The sequence below is a fragment of the Sceloporus occidentalis genome, unplaced genomic scaffold, assembly GCF_023333645.1.
Source record: "Sceloporus occidentalis isolate IW3139 unplaced genomic scaffold, rSceOcc1.0.p SCAF_4, whole genome shotgun sequence".
Lineage (NCBI taxonomy): Eukaryota > Metazoa > Chordata > Lepidosauria > Squamata > Phrynosomatidae > Sceloporus > Sceloporus occidentalis.
In genome coordinates, this window is record NW_028316984.1 from 147835044 (window position 1) to 147854353 (window position 19310).

Here is a 19310-nt window from a genome sequence, read left to right on the forward strand (position 1 = left end):
CTGGCAATTATAATTCCAAAATTGTTTGGATTATATATTTTAGGGTTAGATTTTCCTTAAGATGCTAGACTGGACCTCTTTTTGGTTTCCTTCTTCTTGCAGGCAAAAACCTTTTTATCAGACAAGCTTTTGGCAGTCAACTAGTTGTTGCAGAAGGGTAATTTAACAAAGTGTGTTTGTGCTGTATTCTCACTATTGCGTTTTAAACGCTTTTACACTTTTTAAAATTAGTGTAGTTTTTAACAGGATATTATTAACTCTTTTTTAAAAAACTATTATCAAATTTTTTTTAAAAAAACTGATCCTTTAAAGTATGTGCTAAGAGTCACCTTAGCTCTCATGGTGGATGAAAGGTGGAATAGTAAACAAGCAAACTTACTGCATATGCTGGATGATCTGTTGCCAAACCAAAGTCACCAATTTTCACATGATCTCCGGAATCTAAAAAAATGTTGACAGGTTTCAGATCTCGGTGAATCATACCCTATTAATAAAATAATACAAAGTTTTACATGTGAGAATTAGCATGTACATAGATCACACTTCAAAACACGGTTTGGGCCTATGGAACACAAGTCTTTTCACTCATTAAGACCTTCAGGGGAGGCTTTTGTACAGGTTCTAATGGTGGTGGAAGTATTGCCCTTTTCACAGAGGACCTTTGGTATGGCTGTGGACCTGCCTGGCAGCAGAATCCTCCCTTTCTCACTTTTTCTTGTTCCCGACAGCTTTTGGCCTGCTTGTTCTAACAGCTGTCTGCTCTCTTCTCTGAGATATGTGATGTACTTGATTCTACTGCTGTAAGCAATTTTATTTATTCACCTTAATAAATAATGTATTACATGGAGGATGGCAAAGACCATATGTAGAATTCAAATATAGTTCCAGAAACTCAAATCAGTATTACTGCTCAATATGAATAATATGGTTAAAGCAAAGGTAAAAAAAAAATCTTGCAAAGAATTTTAGGACATGAGAGCAAGCATAAAACAACTGCTTTTTCTTCTTTATCCACAACAAATTTAGCAACAGCACATGACATACATAACAGACTGGATCTAAACAAACCTTAGTGAGTTGGAGACCACTTCTACTTTAATTGTATCTGTATCTGTTTGTGTATTTGTACTTGGTATTTTTAAGATGTTGTACACCGCCCTGATTATATAGAAGGGCAGTATATAAATAAAATTTTTATTATTTATTTATTTATTTATTTATTACTTATTTTGACAACAATCTGTTGAGCAACATGAAAGGTCACAATCCAAAGGAAGGTGTCCAAAAAAAAAAAAACCTCTGTGTGTATGAAACTTCCCAATGTTCTCTCAGTGTTGAATGCTGGCCAGTATTTAGAACACTGATGCTCTTAAACACAAAACACGTGTGATGGGATCCTAACCCTGCCAATCTGCACTGTAGCCTTCTATCTATGGAAGGCTTTTAACCCAGTGCAGTGATCACGCAGGTGGAAATTGTGGGTAAAAGTGAGTTTTGCCTATGGCACAAGCAGTCATAAAGCATGATTGGCTCAGAAAGCCTGGCTCTATGGAAGGACATCCTGCCCCAGGCCAGATATTGGGCTTCCTGCAGGAGAGGTTGCTTTCCAGACAGCTCATATGCAGTACACCTCACTTGGCAGCATAGGTACGTTCCAGACAGGCCCTTTGGGGCGCCGTCGTTATGCGTGAGGGGCAGCGCTTCCTGACGTGTCTTGCTCCTTACACGTAACAAGGGCGTCAAAATGGTGGTGCCCTATACAGATGGGCACTGCCATTTTGACGTGACGGACGCCTAGCGTCCACACATCTTGGCACCCTTGTGATGCCACAAGGGCACCATTGGCGCCTTGCGGCATCACAACGGCGTCAGAAGAAGAACCCTTTTGGGCAGTCTGTAAAGCGCCATAGTTCTTAAACAATAATATAATTGGTAAAATGAACCCGGTAGTGGACAAAATGTCCACTGGGGAAATCTAAATCCAAGGCCATCATCATTCAGCCCTGAAGTTCACTGTGATTTTGAACCTGTTACTCTCTTTCAGCCTCTAATATCTTAAAGTCTGTTGCAAGAACAAAATAATGGAGGGAAGGGGGAGATAAAAGTATAATTAATTAATAAATAAGACCCATGGGAACATGATTTCAAGAATGTTTGCCAAAAACATCACTAACCTTTTCATGAATGTAAGTTAATCCATCCAAAATTTCCCGGAAAAGCCTCCAAACACGATTGGCATCTTCATACAAGCCTTGGTCAATGGTGTCTCTTAGAGTACTCTTTTCGCAATATTCCATCTTCAGATGCAAGAGGAAGAAACAGTTGAAAAAGATCTAACTGCACCCTCTTTGTTGGCATGTTTAGTGTTGAACAAATTCCTTATAATAAAGCTGTAAAAGTTTTAACACATATAAAACATATTATACTATTGAGACTATCCTTCCTACTGGCATGTGGTATTTTAGTATTTGTTATTAAATAGCATTTTATATTCTGAATGTCAGACAATCAGACTTGAAAAGGGATCAGGTAACTACTGTATAAATAAAAGTTTTAAGATTCATTGAAAAATCAGCCACTGTTATGCCCTGCTTCCAGAACATGGACCTGGACTCTGACTCAGAGACTGAAGCAGCAGACCTGCTATGACCTGCTGCTGAAACAGAACAGATGGATGTTCCAGAGCAACATGTCTCAGAGACAGACTAGAGTGCAGAGTACAGTACCAACTCTGGCAGAGAGTCCTGTCCATTCAGATACAGAAGACCACTTACCTCTACCTAACTTCATCGAGTAGAGACAACAAAGGAATTGAGGAGGTCTGAAGATTTATAGGAAGCAGCAGTTAATTAAGCAGCTGCTGCATTGGGCTGTTGATCTATAAATTCCCAGCCCTGCCCTCCAGATGTTTTAGGTTATCTGATGTACTTGGTTTCCATTGTGTTCTTGAACTCTGTGCATGACCTGGACTATGTTTGCTGATTCAGGATGTTGTGTACCTGACTTGGACTTTGCTAAACTCTGTTTGGGACTTAAGGCTTGTATTTACTAAAGTAAAGTAACTGCTGAACAGTAAGATGCTCATTAGTTGCTGGCTATCAGCTGTGCAGCAATCAGTTTTTGGCTGTGAAGTTGAAACCCACAAAAAACTATAGTCTTTGGCTGCTTGTCCGGACTGCCTTTAGGACACCCACCTTCAAATAAATATTAGATACAGACTTTTTTTTCTTTTACAGTTTTGTTTTACATTCCTCCTTACTCTAGAAACTTGAGATGAGCATGCTTTGTAACTATGCAGCTCTCTGAAACCAAGTATGTCAAATAATTTCTAACCTGAATGTACAGATAATGCACTGTATGAATAACTGCTATTCCATTTTCTTCACTATGACTGTCTTTTGCCTTGCAGTCTTCATCCTGTGTCAGAGAAAAACAGACGTACAAGGATAAAATGGAAGCAAATATACAATTGTGTACTAAACATGTTTTTGGTGCATATAGAGTTCTGAATAAATATGTATTTTATTTTATGGTAATGAGAAAGAGATCATTTTATTGCCAAATATCTGGTTTTTGGATAATCTGAATACTAGGCAATGCTGGGAAGGGAGCTCAAGAGCATCACATGCAGGAACAGTGGGGTTTTTTTTTTCTAATCCAGAAGGGAATCTTGGTTGAATATTTTTATTGAGAACTCATAACTAGAATTCAATCATAAGACTTCCTGACCAAATTTTCCAATGAGAAATAAAACCACAAAACCATATACAGCAGATTGGGGAAGGTGTAACCCACAGGTAAAATGTTAACCCACCCACCAGACAACTTTTGAAGCTCCCTTGGGTTTGTGAATTTTTTAAAAATGCCTATTTTTATGTTTTACATGTCAAACAACAACAAAAACAACAATAATATTTATTTTTAGCCTGCCTCTCCCTATGGATCGAGGTGGGTTACAGTAAAAAAATAGTAAAATACATAATACAGTAAATTGTAAAATATCACAATCCCCCCACCCACCACCAATATAAAATATAACATTTAGTTACAATTAAAAAACAATAAAGATACAAGTTCATGTTAAAATCAGTTAAAAGTTAAAAGATAGGCAGACAATAAAAATAGATATGGGCAGACAGGGTGGTCTTATTATTTTGGGAGATCAGTCAGTCAGGGAAGGCTTGCTGGAAGAGATCCGTCTTGACTGCCTTCTTGAAGGTGTCAAGGGTGGTAATCTGATGGATCTCCTCCATTCCACAGTTTTGCAGTGGCTGGGAAACAGTAGTCAGCCTGGTCTTTTTTGGTTGTAGCAGATTCTTCCCAGAGGACCTGAGAGAGCAGGGTGGATTGTATGGAAGGAGGAGCTCTCGCAAGTAAGCTGGACCCAAGCCATGTAGGGCTTTAAAGGTAACAACCAACACCTTGTACCACACCCAGAAGGTGATTGGCAGCCAGTGAAGGAATTTTAAATGGAGAAGAGAAGGTTAAGAGGTGATATGATAGCCCTGTTTAAAAACTTGAAGGGATGTCACATAGAGGAGGGAGCTAGCTTGTTTTCTGCTGCTCCAGAGACTAGAACCCGGAGCATGGATGCAAACTACAGGAAAAGAGATTCCACCTCAATATTAGGAGGAACTTCCTGACAGTAAGGGCTGTTCAACAGTGAAACACACTTCCTCTGAGTGTAGTGGAGTCTCCTTCCTTAGAGGTCTTTAAACAGAGGCTGGATGGCCATCTGTCAGGTATGCTTTGAGATTTCCTGCATAGCAGGGGGCTGGACTGGATGGCCCTTGCGATCTCTTCCAACTCTATGATTCTATGATTCATATAAGTAGGTTGTAAATGGTATAAACTGTCAATCAAGCACCTAAGCAGAATACAGTCACCCCACCTAATGCGTGGATCTGAGATCCATGTCCCTGAATATATGTGGAGGGGTGATCTTCACTACTTGTAATGGGGCACGTACCATTCAAGCCTATGGGCTTGAATAAGCATGAGCCTCCAATTTTGAAGGGGAAGGGGATCCAGAATGAGCCAGCTGTATTACATTTCTCACTAGTGCAACAATCACCAAGGTTTGATATGTATGCTAATTGTGACTGGCCAACTGGCCAATGTGTCAACCCTAAAACCTCTGAATAGTACACTAGGCTTATCTTATCTCTGTGCCTGGCTACATTTTTGTTCATTAAGTAGGGAATGAAATGACTGCCAAACTCAGGATACTACACTGACTCACTGTGCTTCAAGAGACGCAGCACATGAACATCAAATAGTCAGCTTACAAGTTTGTGAGAGGAGAGTTAAATACACACTTCCATAGCAACTTCTTTGATATTTACCATCATATGATTTTTACTGTTGTCTTCTTCATTATCAAAAATGATATCACTTTCAGAGTCTGCTGCTGGCCTAAATTAACAAATACAAATGGAAAAATTAAAAGTCTTTTCAAACAAACTGTGTCCCATCAAAATCTGCACTCCAGTGGAAGCTTATGTAGAGAAGCCCAATAATAGGCCACTGGAACTGAAATTTTCACTCAGCTAAAATAAAATTTAATTGTGCTACATATTTATTTATTTCAATATATATATATATATATATATATATATATATATGTGGGATGCGGGCTCAAGTGGTTAAGACACTGACTCTGTTGATTGCAAGATCGGCAGGCCCAGGTGCTGCATGATGAGGTGAGCTCCCATCACTATACCCAGCTTCTGCCAACCTAGTGGTTTGGAAGCATGCAAATGCAAGTAAACAAATAGGTACCACTCCGATGGGAAGGTAAACAGTGTTCTGTGCAATCATGCTGACCACATGATCACAGAGCAGTCTCTGACAATGCTGGCTCTTTGGCTTATTAACGGAGATGAGCACTGCCCCTACGGTTGGGTACAACTTGACAACCTTGTCAATGGAGAATACCTACACACACACACACACACACACACACACACACACACTTGTTATTATAATTTAAATAAATGTTGCAGTTCTGGTTTTAACTACTTAATAAACCATTCTGAGATACAAGATACATATTACAAATGATATTTTATAAATGTGCTGTTGTAATGTGTCATCAGGTCAACTCCGCCTTATGGTGACCTTATCCTAGGGTTTTCTTGGCAAGGCTCCTTCAAAGGAGATTTGTCACTGTCTTCCTCTGTGGCTGAGAGTGTATGCCTCAGTGGATTTCCATGGTTGAGTAGGGATTTGAACCTTAGTCTCCTAGAGTCCTAGTCCAACACTCAAACCATTACACCACACTGGCTCTCAGTATACAGTTTAAAATTAAAAATCTGAAAGAAATTTTAAATGTTTTCCTTACTGTAGTTTTAAGCACAACATCTGAGAATACTCTTATCTGTAGTTGTGACTAAAGGTGGCATTTGTGGCCAAAACATCAAATATCTTCTATATATCTAACTTTTCTTGAACTTGATGTCATTGTCCTTTTTGCTTAGGAGTACTATAAATACTAATAGACCTCAAAGACAGCATGCGAGATGATTCAAAGCGATGGGGGAGTGACATCAAAAATAATCTCACTTGCCCCTTGCAGCGCTGGAAGTCACCAGGGAATTGTAGTCCCTTCTGCAAATTTACATCTAGTCCATTCACAATTGCCCCAAGAGAGGGGTGAGAAACAAATACCTTACATTCCTACTCACAAGAATGATTGTGAAAACACTCCTCCACCTTCTTCTTCATCATCATCGTCATCATCACTGGATTCTTGATCTGCTCCACTGAACCTAGCGCTTGATGATTTCTCACAAGAGGTGCTCCACTCAACTGAACTGGTCAGAACTGGAGGAGGGGCATTTGCTTCTATGTCATCCATCGACTCCTCCTCACCCTTCTCATTCTGAGCCAGCTTCTCAGCAACTTTCTTCCTTTCTGTGCTTTCTGATGCTGAAGTGTCAAGCAAAGGCCTCTCATGTTTCTCTATCCATGCATTATAATATCGCACAATATTCTCATGGTTCAGACGTGACAGTAGCGTCACTTCCCCTTTAATTCTTCGAAACTGCTTGCTTGTGGGATTTATGTGAATTCGCTTTACCGCATAACAGCAGCCATCCAATTTGTTCTGGACCTATTCATTGACAGTATTACCAGATAGAGATTTCAGGGGGTGGGAAAAATTATGTAGACCCTTTTATTCTAGGCATCGCCTCATCATCTCTCCCCCAAGAAAGCTCTGAGTAGTTTTTGGAAGGAGAATAGCCCTCTACACCCCATCCCCACTGCTGCCTACAGTGTGCTGCACTTTGTTCTGTGGGGGAATCCAGATGAGACAAAAATTATGATATGTGCCTGAGAGTATACTACTGTTAACTCATTTAAATTTGAAATTCATATGATGCACATCAGCATCTGAAGTTACTGGGTACCACTCTCATTGACTAATGTCATTAGCAGCACTGTTCCCTTTTCCAGTAGTTGCTTATTTGGAGTGAATTTTGCCATCCTACTCCTATTCTTCCCCTCCTGTATTAGTGTAATTCTGCCTCACTAGAAAAGTCCTTGCTCCACCCTCATCCTCTCTGCCACATTATTGGCCACATTTTTGGGCCAACATAGGTGCATGCAAATGTTCATGTCATGGGAACCATCATGGATATCTCGCTTGCTCTCCTATCCTTTTTAAAGCTTCTTATGGTGAAGATCTGCTGTTGGGATTAGGCTTCTGTTTGTTTGCCAGAATCAAGAGTTTGCATATACAGTACACATTCCACTCATTAGTGCTTACTACTAAGTAAATACTCCCACCAAGAATAAGACTAAAATTGCAACTCTTCTATTCATCAACTTGGGGATAAGTCCCATTGAAGCCAGCTGGGCTTACTTCTGAGCAGACCTATATGACATTATACTATATAAAGCTTCAAAGGATTAGGAACCATTGAAAAAAAGAGCATTCAAAAGTGAAATGGAGGAAAGAAAGGTCCCCCCCCCACATAAGAAGATTTTTATCAGTCTAGTAATGCTTCATTGCGGATCTCATGATGATTTGCCATATTCACAGTATCACTGTTATTTGGGATATGAAAACATTACTACATAGGATTATTCACACTTCTAGCTACTAATATACAAACTGAAAGAATATGTGAAAGGATTCCAAGGCAGAAAAGAGAAGTAATGCTTCTATACTAATTTAACAAGAAACAGTGTGATTGGAGGAAAGGTTGCTCATGCATTTGCTATAATGGGAAATATTTGTGTGGAATCTCCTTCTGCAGTGATGTAACCTGAGCAGTATGACTGCTACCTTTAATATGTTTAATGAACACACAAACTGTAGATGGAATGAAATTAGATTCATACTGGGTGCTGCACATACCTTGATGACAGCTCCAAAAGCCCCTTTACCCAGCAGTTGCAATTCTTCAAACTCATTGTAATAGCGGGAAAATTGTCTCTGTGTTTCTGTGACAAAGAAGTTGCCAGCAATCTGACTGCTGGGAATAACAGTTTCAATATCATCTATTCCTGTGGAATCTGAAAACAGAAAAGTGATATTGTAAAAGGAAAGTTCAAAGAAGCAATCCAGTGACAACAATAAAGAGTTGATGTGACACACAATATGGTAGATTAAGGCTTTCTGTTGAAATGCAGGTCTATTCTTTTCAACATGCGGTGCTTGAAACCCAGTCATTACCAAATAATGTTGGTATATGTCTCCAGCCACTTCAGCTACATACAAGAGACAATTCAGAGCTGGCTCATGAAAAGAAATGTTAAGAACAGAGGTTTGCATGTCATAGCCACCACAACTATTTGGAAAAACTTATGTAATCTGTACAGTTGTATTAAAACTGAAGGTCTAGCAGAAGCATATCTAAGGTCTAACAGCAGCAACATTCCCTGGCTAAATGGGCTTTTGCCCTGTATTCATCCAAATTTTCAAATTAGTCAAACAAAAAGCAGGAAGGATATCCCCAAAACAGAAGGCATCAAGTATAATTCATTTTTTAAAAAAAGGATCATAAGACAAATCCCATATATAGTGTACCTGCGTCATACACAGGCGCACCACACCCAGCTTCAGCTTATGCTGAAAGCTGTGCACCAGTAGTGGCAATGGTGCGCGCACCCATGGAGCACCCACCGCATGCACAAGCCCCATATTTTCAATGGGGCTCAAGCATTCGCAGTGTTTCCCTTATGGGGAGGGGGGGGTTCTGGAACAGATCCCCTACGTAAGGGAAGAGTCCACTGTAATGATTGGTGTTTGGGTACCTTTAGCACCTATGTGCATCATTAGCGATCATAAACTACCACTTTTGAAGAACTGAGTTTCTGTGCACCTTTAAGACAATAAAAAAACTGCATAAAAAGACTATGAGCTTGCATGGGTTCCTCCTTCTTTAGTTGCTAAAGTGGATGAATGGGCAATACTTGAGGCTTTTATTTACATGTGTATATTTTGATTCTTATTTAAATATTCATTTTTTTAATGACCTGTCCCTTCAGCCTCACCTTTTGCCTTTTGGTACACTTTAAAGCTGCCTTCACAGCAGGCTTAAGTGTGTCAGAGAGTGCATGTGTGCATGTACTGTGCAAGAGTGACAACATTAAGAGATACACTTGTTAAATTTGCAAAAAATTGCAAATTGTTTGCTAAGAAACATTTTCTGCATGAAAAGCTTGAAATAAAAATCATCTTATGATTCAGCTCCATCAATGCTTTTTTTTCATTTCTATTAATTAAAACTAAAAAAAAAATACCCAGTTTCATAAAGATTAGCCTCCCTTGGTGTTCTTTTTCTCTCCCCCACTCCTTCTCTTGTCTTTTCTGCTTCTTCTCTCCCCCACTGGTATTTCTTTCTCTCCATTACAATTTTCATTCAGACTCTCTCTCTGGTCATGCTCCTACCCCTCACCTCATTATCTCACTCTACCTCCAAAGAGTTTATAGATTTTGGGACCCCAGCCTTGCAATGGGACGTTCCATGTGGAACTGTCCACAACCTCTCTGGAGAAATAATATTCTTGACCCAACTGCAGTAATCTTTTGGTTAGGGAAGTCTGCCACTTAAAGACTGAAGATGATACGGCAGGATTCAGGCAGGCATTGACTAAAATTAATCTGCTTAAACAAAATAACTATAAAGTGCACACCTCAGGGTCAATAGCTATGTTTCAGCGATCTAGGTTCCACAGTCTTAGAACTATGACAGAGATAGATATAGAAACATACAATAATATATAACAAAAGCGAGAGTAAAGAATTATGATTGTGTATACCGTATATACTTGATTTTAAGTCAACCTCATGTATAAGTCTAGAAAATTGAGGGTAGGTTTTGGGGGCAAAATTATGGATTTTGATATGCCCCATGGATAAGTTAAAGGTAAAACTTAGGGCCACATAAGAAAGGATCTAAAGGATGAAGCAAAAGAAAGCAATGCCAAAGAACTTGCAAAATTCCAGAAGGCATAACTGTTTGTACTCATTCTAAAAGCTGGATTGATGAGAGACTAGAGGAAGGTCAGTGCTTCCAGGATAGATTATACTTTACTTTTCACCAATGCACGGTTCCTTTTTTAAAATAAGAGTTAAAGTACAGTACTAACATTGACCCATGGATAAGTTGATCTCTGTTTTTAGGATCAATTTTTGACTAAAATTTCTAGACTTATACATGAGTATATAGAGTAATTAAAATTCTTGCAAACAAAACATTCAAATAAAAAAGAAACCATACCAAATTAGGTTCTAAAGAATCTTGGCAACTGTCTTATAACCTGACAACATTTATATAATTACATATGAAGTTTTTAGGCAATATAGCACTTTATTTTCAAGTTCTATAACCCCCTAGCATATTAGAAATCTTTGAATTATTTACCATCTGGACTTTCTTCCATTGCAGGCATTTTCATTGGTGGTGGGTTTATAAATCTGTGGTGTAATAACTGTTGGGTGCTCCACCTTTCTTTGTCTTCCAAGCAAACACTCCTGAACATAATACAAAACAGTACAGATTTTATTTGGCATTTTAGCTGAAATGGTATTTTGGCTGTTACTGCAAAACCAAATTTCAGACTCTCAATTAAAATTCTAACACTATGCAGTGAGTGTAACATCCTCATGGGCCAACTTCTGCTAGTATAATATGCAGATTGCAATATCAAAATTAAGGCAGCAGTACACTGGAAACTGCCAAGTTAGACAAAAAAAAAAGTCAAAGTGTATTACCTGTTTTAGACAGCAACCCAATCTTATGTTTTTCACCTTAAGTCAACTTACCCCATCAATTTCATAGTCAAGGAATGATCAGAGCTGATTTTGCCAATTACTTCCTCTGAAATTAGCCTCAAGAATACAACCCCTCCCCCAAAGTTACTGTGTACACTAGTGTATATATCAGTACAAATGCATAAAGTAGGAACTTTAAAGAACTAAGAGGAATGGTTGATCACCCTACTATTTTTTTCTAAGATCACATAAATTCTATCAAAGACCTGGACAATAAGAAGAGTCCTTTTATTGCAGCAGTGTAAAAAAGCAGCCTAAAGAAATCTAAAAGCACAAATAGCAGATGTTTAAAAGTAAAGACAGAAGTGATGTGGCCTGTAGCCATATGGCTGTTTTTATGGCATCTGAAGTCCACCAGGGCAAATTTATTTTTTGCATACCTGAAGTATTTTCAAATCTCCCCATGAGAAAACTGTACACCTTGCTTTAGTAATCCTTTTTTAAAATGAATTTTTCATTACTTTTTGTTTTATTTAAAAAGTGTGGCCTCTGGGAGATCCTAGGACAGGAGAAATGGCCCCCAGAAACCCAGAACTTGCATATCCCTGCTATGAATTATTTGCTAAAGCTCCTATTGCTAAAGCAGCAATAACTGATTTCAAAATAACTTGCCTCTTCAATTATCTTGCAACTCTGCTGTGAAACCTTCCAAGAAATTGATCCTGATCACCTAAGCATTTCCTTTAGCTTGTCATCTCTTCATTCAACTTCAACATTACTATTGGATTTAAAAGATCTTGAATTATGAGTATTATTACAAAACATTTATATGGTACAAGGAGAAAAAAATAATTAGATATTTACATACTTTTTCAAAAAGTCTTGAAAATCAGCAGGCAAATCATTTGGAATTATGACTGGGTATTCCTTAGTTTCTTGCCCCTGACTGAGAGCAAGCAGTATCAAACCCAATCGCCACACATCTCCCTTTTTCCCCGGTTTGTTCGGCAGGGCATCATCGCTAAATCGAACCTTGGTTTGTTCGAAAACATCTTCCTTACAGATATCTGCCAAGCGCTTGGAAATACTGTAGTCTGTCAGTTTGAGATTGCCTTCCACATCAATTAGTATGCTGGACATACTCAGAAACTTGTGTACCACTGAATTATTGTGTAGATAGTCAAGAGCTGACAAAAGCTGGGTTGCATAATTGCGTAGTTGATCCACAGGAAGGGGAATCTCTTTCTCCAAATACATTGAAAGGCTGGATCCACTGATGTGTTCTACCAAAATGTCCACCACAATTGAGTCACTGTGCTCTTTAAAGCTCATAGATAAATAACGGACTATGTTGGGGTGGTTTAACTTAATCAAAGAATTGAATTCTGCCTCTGCTCCCTGAATCTGTTCAAAAGAAACAAAGTATTAGTGAGTATAGGTCCAAATAACACATAGGTATCACCCCATGTCTTCCATTCCAGACACCTGAACTTACACTGTTTTGATCTGTTTTATCCACTATCCAGCCCTAGTGATTCAAGAGGCTATACTTTTAATTAATAAATAAATGTGTCAAAGTTCTTCCCATTCAGTTTTGAAAATGTATTAACAAGTGCTTCAGGGTTTTTTTTAAGTCCTTAGTAGGCATGTTCTACCAAAGCAATCAGCCTTTTCATTATTCTGAAGCTATCCATACAAATTTCTAGGTTTGTTTCCCTAAATCCAATTATTAGTCCTACTAAATTAATGAAAACATGAGATGTAAAAACTTATGAAAGCTTTATGGATTCAGTGAGTATATTCCTGGTGGGATAAACAATTGGATTTAGGCCACTGTTTGGATTAGCATCATTTTCATACAGAACTTATCAAGTACCTGAATTTCCATTAGTATTCAGCATCCAAGAGTACTCGTATTTCACCATGTGAATTTAAAATTCTGTTAAGACCAAATAAAAGATGCACACAAGCGCTGTTACCTGTTTTTTGCATTTTTCAACTTTTTCTTTTTCTTGACTTGTAAGAAATTTCCCCATTTTCTTTTGCCACTGAAGTACCCATTCATACACTAGGACAAAATTGCCAGTACACATCTCCAAAGCATTATAAACTGATTTACCAAGTTGCTCATCCTTGTCTGTATACAGAAAGAGGGATAAAGATATCAGCTATGAATACAGGCAATGTTGCAGATGTCAAGATCACTATGAAAAGATAATTTGTTTCTTTCAAGTCATCCCAATATACCTTTTTGAGCATACAGAGGATGGGGCGTGTTCAATTTTTGTAAGCTATTCAACAATAATTCCATTGGCAGATATAAGCAAATGTTTTAAAGTATCTTGTACTTAAATTGCCAGTACATATGAGAGATCTTAATGTTCACAGGCCATAAACACAAAGAAGAAAAGAAGAGCTCATAAGTACATGAAAGCAAGCTGCTCACAATGCTGAAGCTTTGCTGAATTTAACTGAAAAGGTTTCTACTGCAGAACAGACAAACCATTATTCAGTCTTTAAATGTGGTTTCTTTTTAACAGCACAAACTACTAAAATAAGTAGCACTGCTGCAATTCAGGATCTTTCTCCTGCGTGCATACCAGTTTTTGGATGTTTGTCATGTATTTGCCAACTGGAGAAAGATCATCACAGATCCACTGCTTTAATTTAGTGGTAAGTGAGAAGCATATTCTCTGTAAAGCACCTACACATTAGGATTTGGAAATTAGGCATATCTGGAAAGTGTACACATACCTTTAACAGTCTCAATAAAGGCAAGAATAGAAGAATGCTTTGAACTATCATGTAAGATTCTGATTAAAGAATCAGACTTTCTACCCTCCTTTCCTATTATTCACATGCCCTTTCACTGATCAGGACAGCTTTCACTCTCTATGTGTTTCAGTAAAATAAAAATAGCTTTCATTGCTCCTTCATCTCTTAGTGAAAAAATAAGAGATGCTAAAAAATTCTGATATCTAGCAATCACTCCACTTACCTATACATTTTCCTTTGTGTACTTTAAGCTGACCAGTAGCACTAGTATTGAAATGCAGAATTTCATATGTTCCAGGGGAATCTTCACTACTACAAGAAGAATGCTGGCGCTCTCTCCTAGAATGTAAAGATCAGTAAGTATTTTGTTTTGAGATGTTTATAAGTAAACAATAAAGTTCTGTTCACTACAGGTGACAATGCAAGTCAGAGATGGGAGATACGTAGCCCTATAGATGTTGCTGGATTGCAACTTCCATCTCCTCTCATCACTGGCTATACTGGCTAGTGCTTATGTGAGTTGCAGTTAGCAGCTTCTGAAAAGTCACATGTTCCCAACTCTTTGGCCTAAATACCTCTACAAGTATGCTCTTTTAATGATATGGCTCAGTGGGGATTTGAACCCTGGTCGCCAGAGTCATAGCCCAACATTCAAACCACTATACCACATTAGTTTACAACAGGAAAATACCCACTGATATACAGTGTGCCTGCGTCCACGACGGGAAATGGCACGCGCGCTACGCCATACGCCATGCACGAGCCCCATTATTTTCAATGGGGCTCGAGCATACGTACAATTTGCCTTATGCTGAGAAGTCTGGAATGGATCCTCGCGTAAGGCAAGGACGCACTGTACTTAGCATTTAATTAAAACCTTATAAAATTTAGTGAGCACAATTTTTTACCTTTGAAGACTGCAGTTCAAACTTTTGTGCCCTCAGTAAAAACCCACTCTATTTTAAAGTTCAAATGAACAGACTAACATTGTATCTGTAATGCTGGCTTACAAGGTTCACATCTCCTATGTACACTTGCAAGAATTTTATTTTTTCCTTTAGTGCCAGAAACAACAGTGCTGTACAAAAGTAGAGAAAATGTATTTATATTTAAACATAAATATATTTATGTTTATACATCTTAATATCTGGTAACTATATATGTGTGCCCTTTGTCTATATGTTGAGACATAGGCCTGTTACAGACTGCCAAAATAAAGCTGCTTCGGGTCTCTTTGGAGGTATGCTATTTAAATGATGCATGGGTCCTAAGAGTCCAGAGGTCACGCCAAAGCCACACTCCATTCCTAAGCGCTGAAGTGCAGCTTCCGGATTCTTAGGATGCATGCAGCATTTAAACAGCATACCTCCAAAGAGACCCGAAGCAGCTTTATTTTGGCAGTCTGTAACAGGCCATAGGCTCATACCATTTTACTAAAAAAAAATCCAGACTTTTCAAAGGAAGAACAATACATACTTTGAACGCCCTGTGGAATGTGCACGATATTTATTGTTCCCTCCATGTTCTGTAGCACCACCATTTAAAGTTATTTTGTTCCCTGTACCATCTCTATTAGCAGAAATATCTTGATTTGTCAAAGCAGCACTTCCCAAACGCTCCTGGAAAGACAAAATGGAGGGGAGCGAGGAGGAGAAAGCTGAACAGACTCTTGAGTGCACCCTAACTGGAACACTGCTTCTAAGGTTGAGGGAAAGGCCATGCAGGGACTGGTCAGCACCTACTTTAAGTATTATTATTTTCTTGCAGTATTGTTAGTCATATCAGGAGAAACAAAGAACCCCAGTCACTATGAACTTTTACTTGAAACAGCTGATGTAGCACGTTATTCCTGTATTGTTCTTTGTCCATGTAAACTAAAAACTAGTACATCAAAGCATGTAAATATACCTAGAGGTATGAAGACCCAGGAAAAACAAAAGAATTCAGATAAAAAACCTGGCTTTTCCATGTCCCTTTTAAAAACTGAATTATGGAATATTTCTTTTAGAATGATGAATAAAATGTTTAAGACACAGTGTTCACACATTTACTGCACCAAAATCAATTTCAAAAACTCTAAAAGAGGAACACTTTTCATTTAAGATTATGTACAGCGGACCATTGTTATACACTTGGGGTTGGTTTCAAGATCTGCTCAAGTCCCATTATATATAATGACATAGCAAAATGGTGTCCCTTATAAAAAATGGAAAATCAAGGTTTGATATATGAAATTTATACTTTTTTTGAACATTTTCAAACTGTGGATGCTTGAATCCATGTATAAAAAATCCATGTATAAGAAGGGACAACTGTAGTTATGAGATCATTACAATTCTTGGTCTTGGTTTCCATTTCTCATTTCTTTATATGGCAATGAATGTATTATGAGTATATCTGCTTAATACAATGGAAAACTAGTATTTCCTATGTTTTACTGATGTCAATGATTGCTTCTACATTTTTATTTATTTATTTATTTTGCAGGGGTGGGGTGTTTCCCTGTTCCTCTAACTGGCAAAACTAAACAAGGTCCTTACTGTTCAGGACCTTGGAATTCCCTTTGTAATAAAATTAAATTTTAAAAGCAAATTCAATTCAAATTATATTCTGAAGAAACAGTACAGTGTGCCTGCGGCATACATGGCTTTCAGCTTATGCTGAAGCCATGCTATAATAAAAAGAATGGCGCATGCAGCCATGGTACAGGCCCCATTGTTTTCAATGGGGCTAGAGCATACTAGGTTTTTGCCTTACGTGGGGGTGGGGGTGGTCCGGAATGGGTACCCCATGTAAGGGAAGGTCCCACTGTACTTTTAATATATCAAGCATGATAATTTTATGCCAAACCATTTTAATGAATAAAAGTATTCAGAGGAAGCCAGGATGGGTGTAGCAGCAATTCCCCCCTCTCAATAGCAGCCTCTGCTCCATTTTCCAATTGACTTTCTCAGCTCATATAAACAGTCAGGAGTGAACAAGCTATAAGACTAGTCAATGTCTTATTACAAGGAATCAGAATGCCAATGTGTCGAAAAAATACAACTTCGGGATTTCTGTTTTAAAAGCCTTTCCTAAACCACACTATACTACACAATTACTGTCTAGTGATCAAGATTCCATTTACAAGAATTCATGCAACTGTTTCCTTCTCTCCACAGATCAGAACAAAGCCACAGAGGGGGAAGGGTTTGCAAAATCATGGATTCAGTTCTCTGCTTCATTGTGCTAACACATGTAACTTAAGAATGTAAATGACAATTTAAAATAATTTAACTTCATTTACTTTAAATGGAAATTTAATATATACTTAATAGTTACATTTCCCTTCTAACACAAATAAATTGTGTTAAAGGCTCTTTACCCCAGGACCTGAGTGAAACCTGCTGATCCATATCTGCACGAGCAGAAATAGGCCCAATCCTGCATCAGACGATGTGAAGTTGGGGGGGGGGGATGTGCAAACCCCTGAATAAATTAATCATATCTATTAACTTTCCCATCTCTTAACATATACATGAATCCACTGGGAGAGGTTGCCTAGAAATCTGGTCTGATGATACCTAACTCAATTTCTCCTTTCTACCAAATTCATGAAAGCTATTTCAATTCAAAACCAGTGGTCTGGCATTGGTAGTGGACTACTAGATAGGGGCAAACTACTTGAAGATTAACTTAGACATAACAGAGATGTTCCTAATGATCTGAAATGTAGATGAGGGAATAGGAATTCAACATGGTGCATCAAGTTCACAGTTTGGGGATAATTCAGAATTCTGCCCTAAGCCTGGATGCTCAGAGTTTTGCTTTGGGTAGGTGTACAATTGGCCCATCACTGTTATAGAAGCTTGGGCATATTTTCTAGTAAGATATGTGTTGTAAAAGGAGTGGAGAAACTAGTGATGCTATACTGTTACACTCTAGCATCACATTTTTAAAAAAAAAAATACCTGTTTTGCTATTTCTTTCCTTTTTCTTTCTTCTTTCTTTTCTTCTTCCCTTCTCTGAATCTCATCAAGTATTTCCTGTTGCTGAAACAGATATTACTACAATGAATGGTCTCTAATCTTATTTCAGTAAACATTTAAATGGAGATACTCTTGGGCAAGTTACATTTTCTCAGGGGAAGGTAAAGGCAAAAAGCACACTCGAACAACACAAATCTTAGGCTGCATCTGCACTGCAGAAATAATCCAGTTTGACACCACTTTAACTGCCATGGCTCATTGCTTTGTAATTCTGGCAACTGTAAACTGTTGTGACACCAGAGCTGTTTGACAGAAAAGGCTAAATTTGTAATGAAACTAGAGTTCCCAGAATTCCATAGCAATGATCCATGGCAGTTAAAGTGGTGTTAATCGGAATTATTTCTGCAGTATGGATGCCGCCTTAGACAATTAAACGTATTGCTCTGCTGACTGAAGGTGATAGAAAAAATATACTCCAAGACAGCAGAGCTTCATGCCTAGGGAAAAAAAATGATAAGAAGAAAAGTACTAAGTCAAGAATTCAGACAACATTTAGAAGCTTAGGTAACATTTACTCTTCTCTACGTAAGCAGAGAGGAATAAAGCAAGCACAATTTGAATTATCTTGCAGACTAGAGGTGCATCCACACTGAAAAAATAATGTAGACTGACACCATTTTAATTTCTGCAGCTTCATCCTATGGAATCCTGGGATTTGGAGTCGTACAAGTTCTTTAGCTTTCTCTGTCAGAGTTCTGATGTCTTACAAAACTAAAAACCCCAGGATTCTGTAAGGTGGAGTCATGTCAGTTAAAGTGCTGTCAAACTGCATTATTTCTATAGTGCAGATGCACCCTAGGAGGCCATGATTTATTTTAAAAATGAACAGTACCACTACCTACTATGCTTTGAATCTTAGTGGAGACTGAAACTGCCTGAGATTGAACCTCAGATGTAAAGTGGGAGAGTGGTCAGGAAAGAGAACAAGCGCACTGTACACAAATGAAAGAAACCTACTGGATGACAGACTACACATTAAATCCATATTTTGATTTCAAGTGTAGAAGTCATTCAGGACATCAGATATGGGATAGCTTAGGTGTAAAGAAAAAGTAAGTGGGGAAGAGATATAGTAAATCTTCTCACCATCTGCTCTTCTTTTCTCTTAAGGTCTTGGATTCGCTGCTGTTCTTCCTGAGCTAGCCTTTCTTGTTCTTTTTGTTGATTCTTCAGCATTTCTTCATGGAAAGATTTTAATGGTGGCTTATTGTAGTCACTAAGAAATGACTGTGTATAAGCTGCCAGTTCAAATATCATCACCTGAGAGGGCAGGCAAAGGC

The 19310-nt window shown here is 38.2% G+C and overlaps 1 protein-coding gene across 4 annotated transcripts in view; it reads right to left on the reverse strand.

The window, feature by feature from the left end:
* Positions 1–19310, reverse strand: part of EIF2AK4 (eukaryotic translation initiation factor 2 alpha kinase 4) — a 55701-nt gene that overhangs the window by 24711 nt on the left and 11680 nt on the right. For 3 of the 4 annotated variants that reach the window (XM_089521973.1, XM_089521974.1, XM_089521972.1), the window contains exons 4-16: positions 19117–19290; positions 17953–18033; positions 15479–15621; positions 14226–14341; positions 13207–13364; positions 12096–12631; positions 10878–10987; positions 8366–8523; positions 6687–7114; positions 5346–5415; positions 3334–3417; positions 2175–2297; positions 380–484 (exon numbers count right to left, since the gene is read on the reverse strand). In XM_089521973.1, the coding sequence (XP_089378099.1) occupies positions 380–484; positions 2175–2297; positions 3334–3417; positions 5346–5415; positions 6687–7114; positions 8366–8523; positions 10878–10987; positions 12096–12631; positions 13207–13364; positions 14226–14341; positions 15479–15621; positions 17953–18033; positions 19117–19290 (2286 nt within the window). The remainder of the gene's footprint in view (positions 1–379; positions 485–2174; positions 2298–3333; positions 3418–5345; positions 5416–6686; positions 7115–8365; positions 8524–10877; positions 10988–12095; positions 12632–13206; positions 13365–14225; positions 14342–15478; positions 15622–17952; positions 18034–19116; positions 19291–19310) is intronic. The other variant, XM_089521975.1, reaches the window with a different exon arrangement.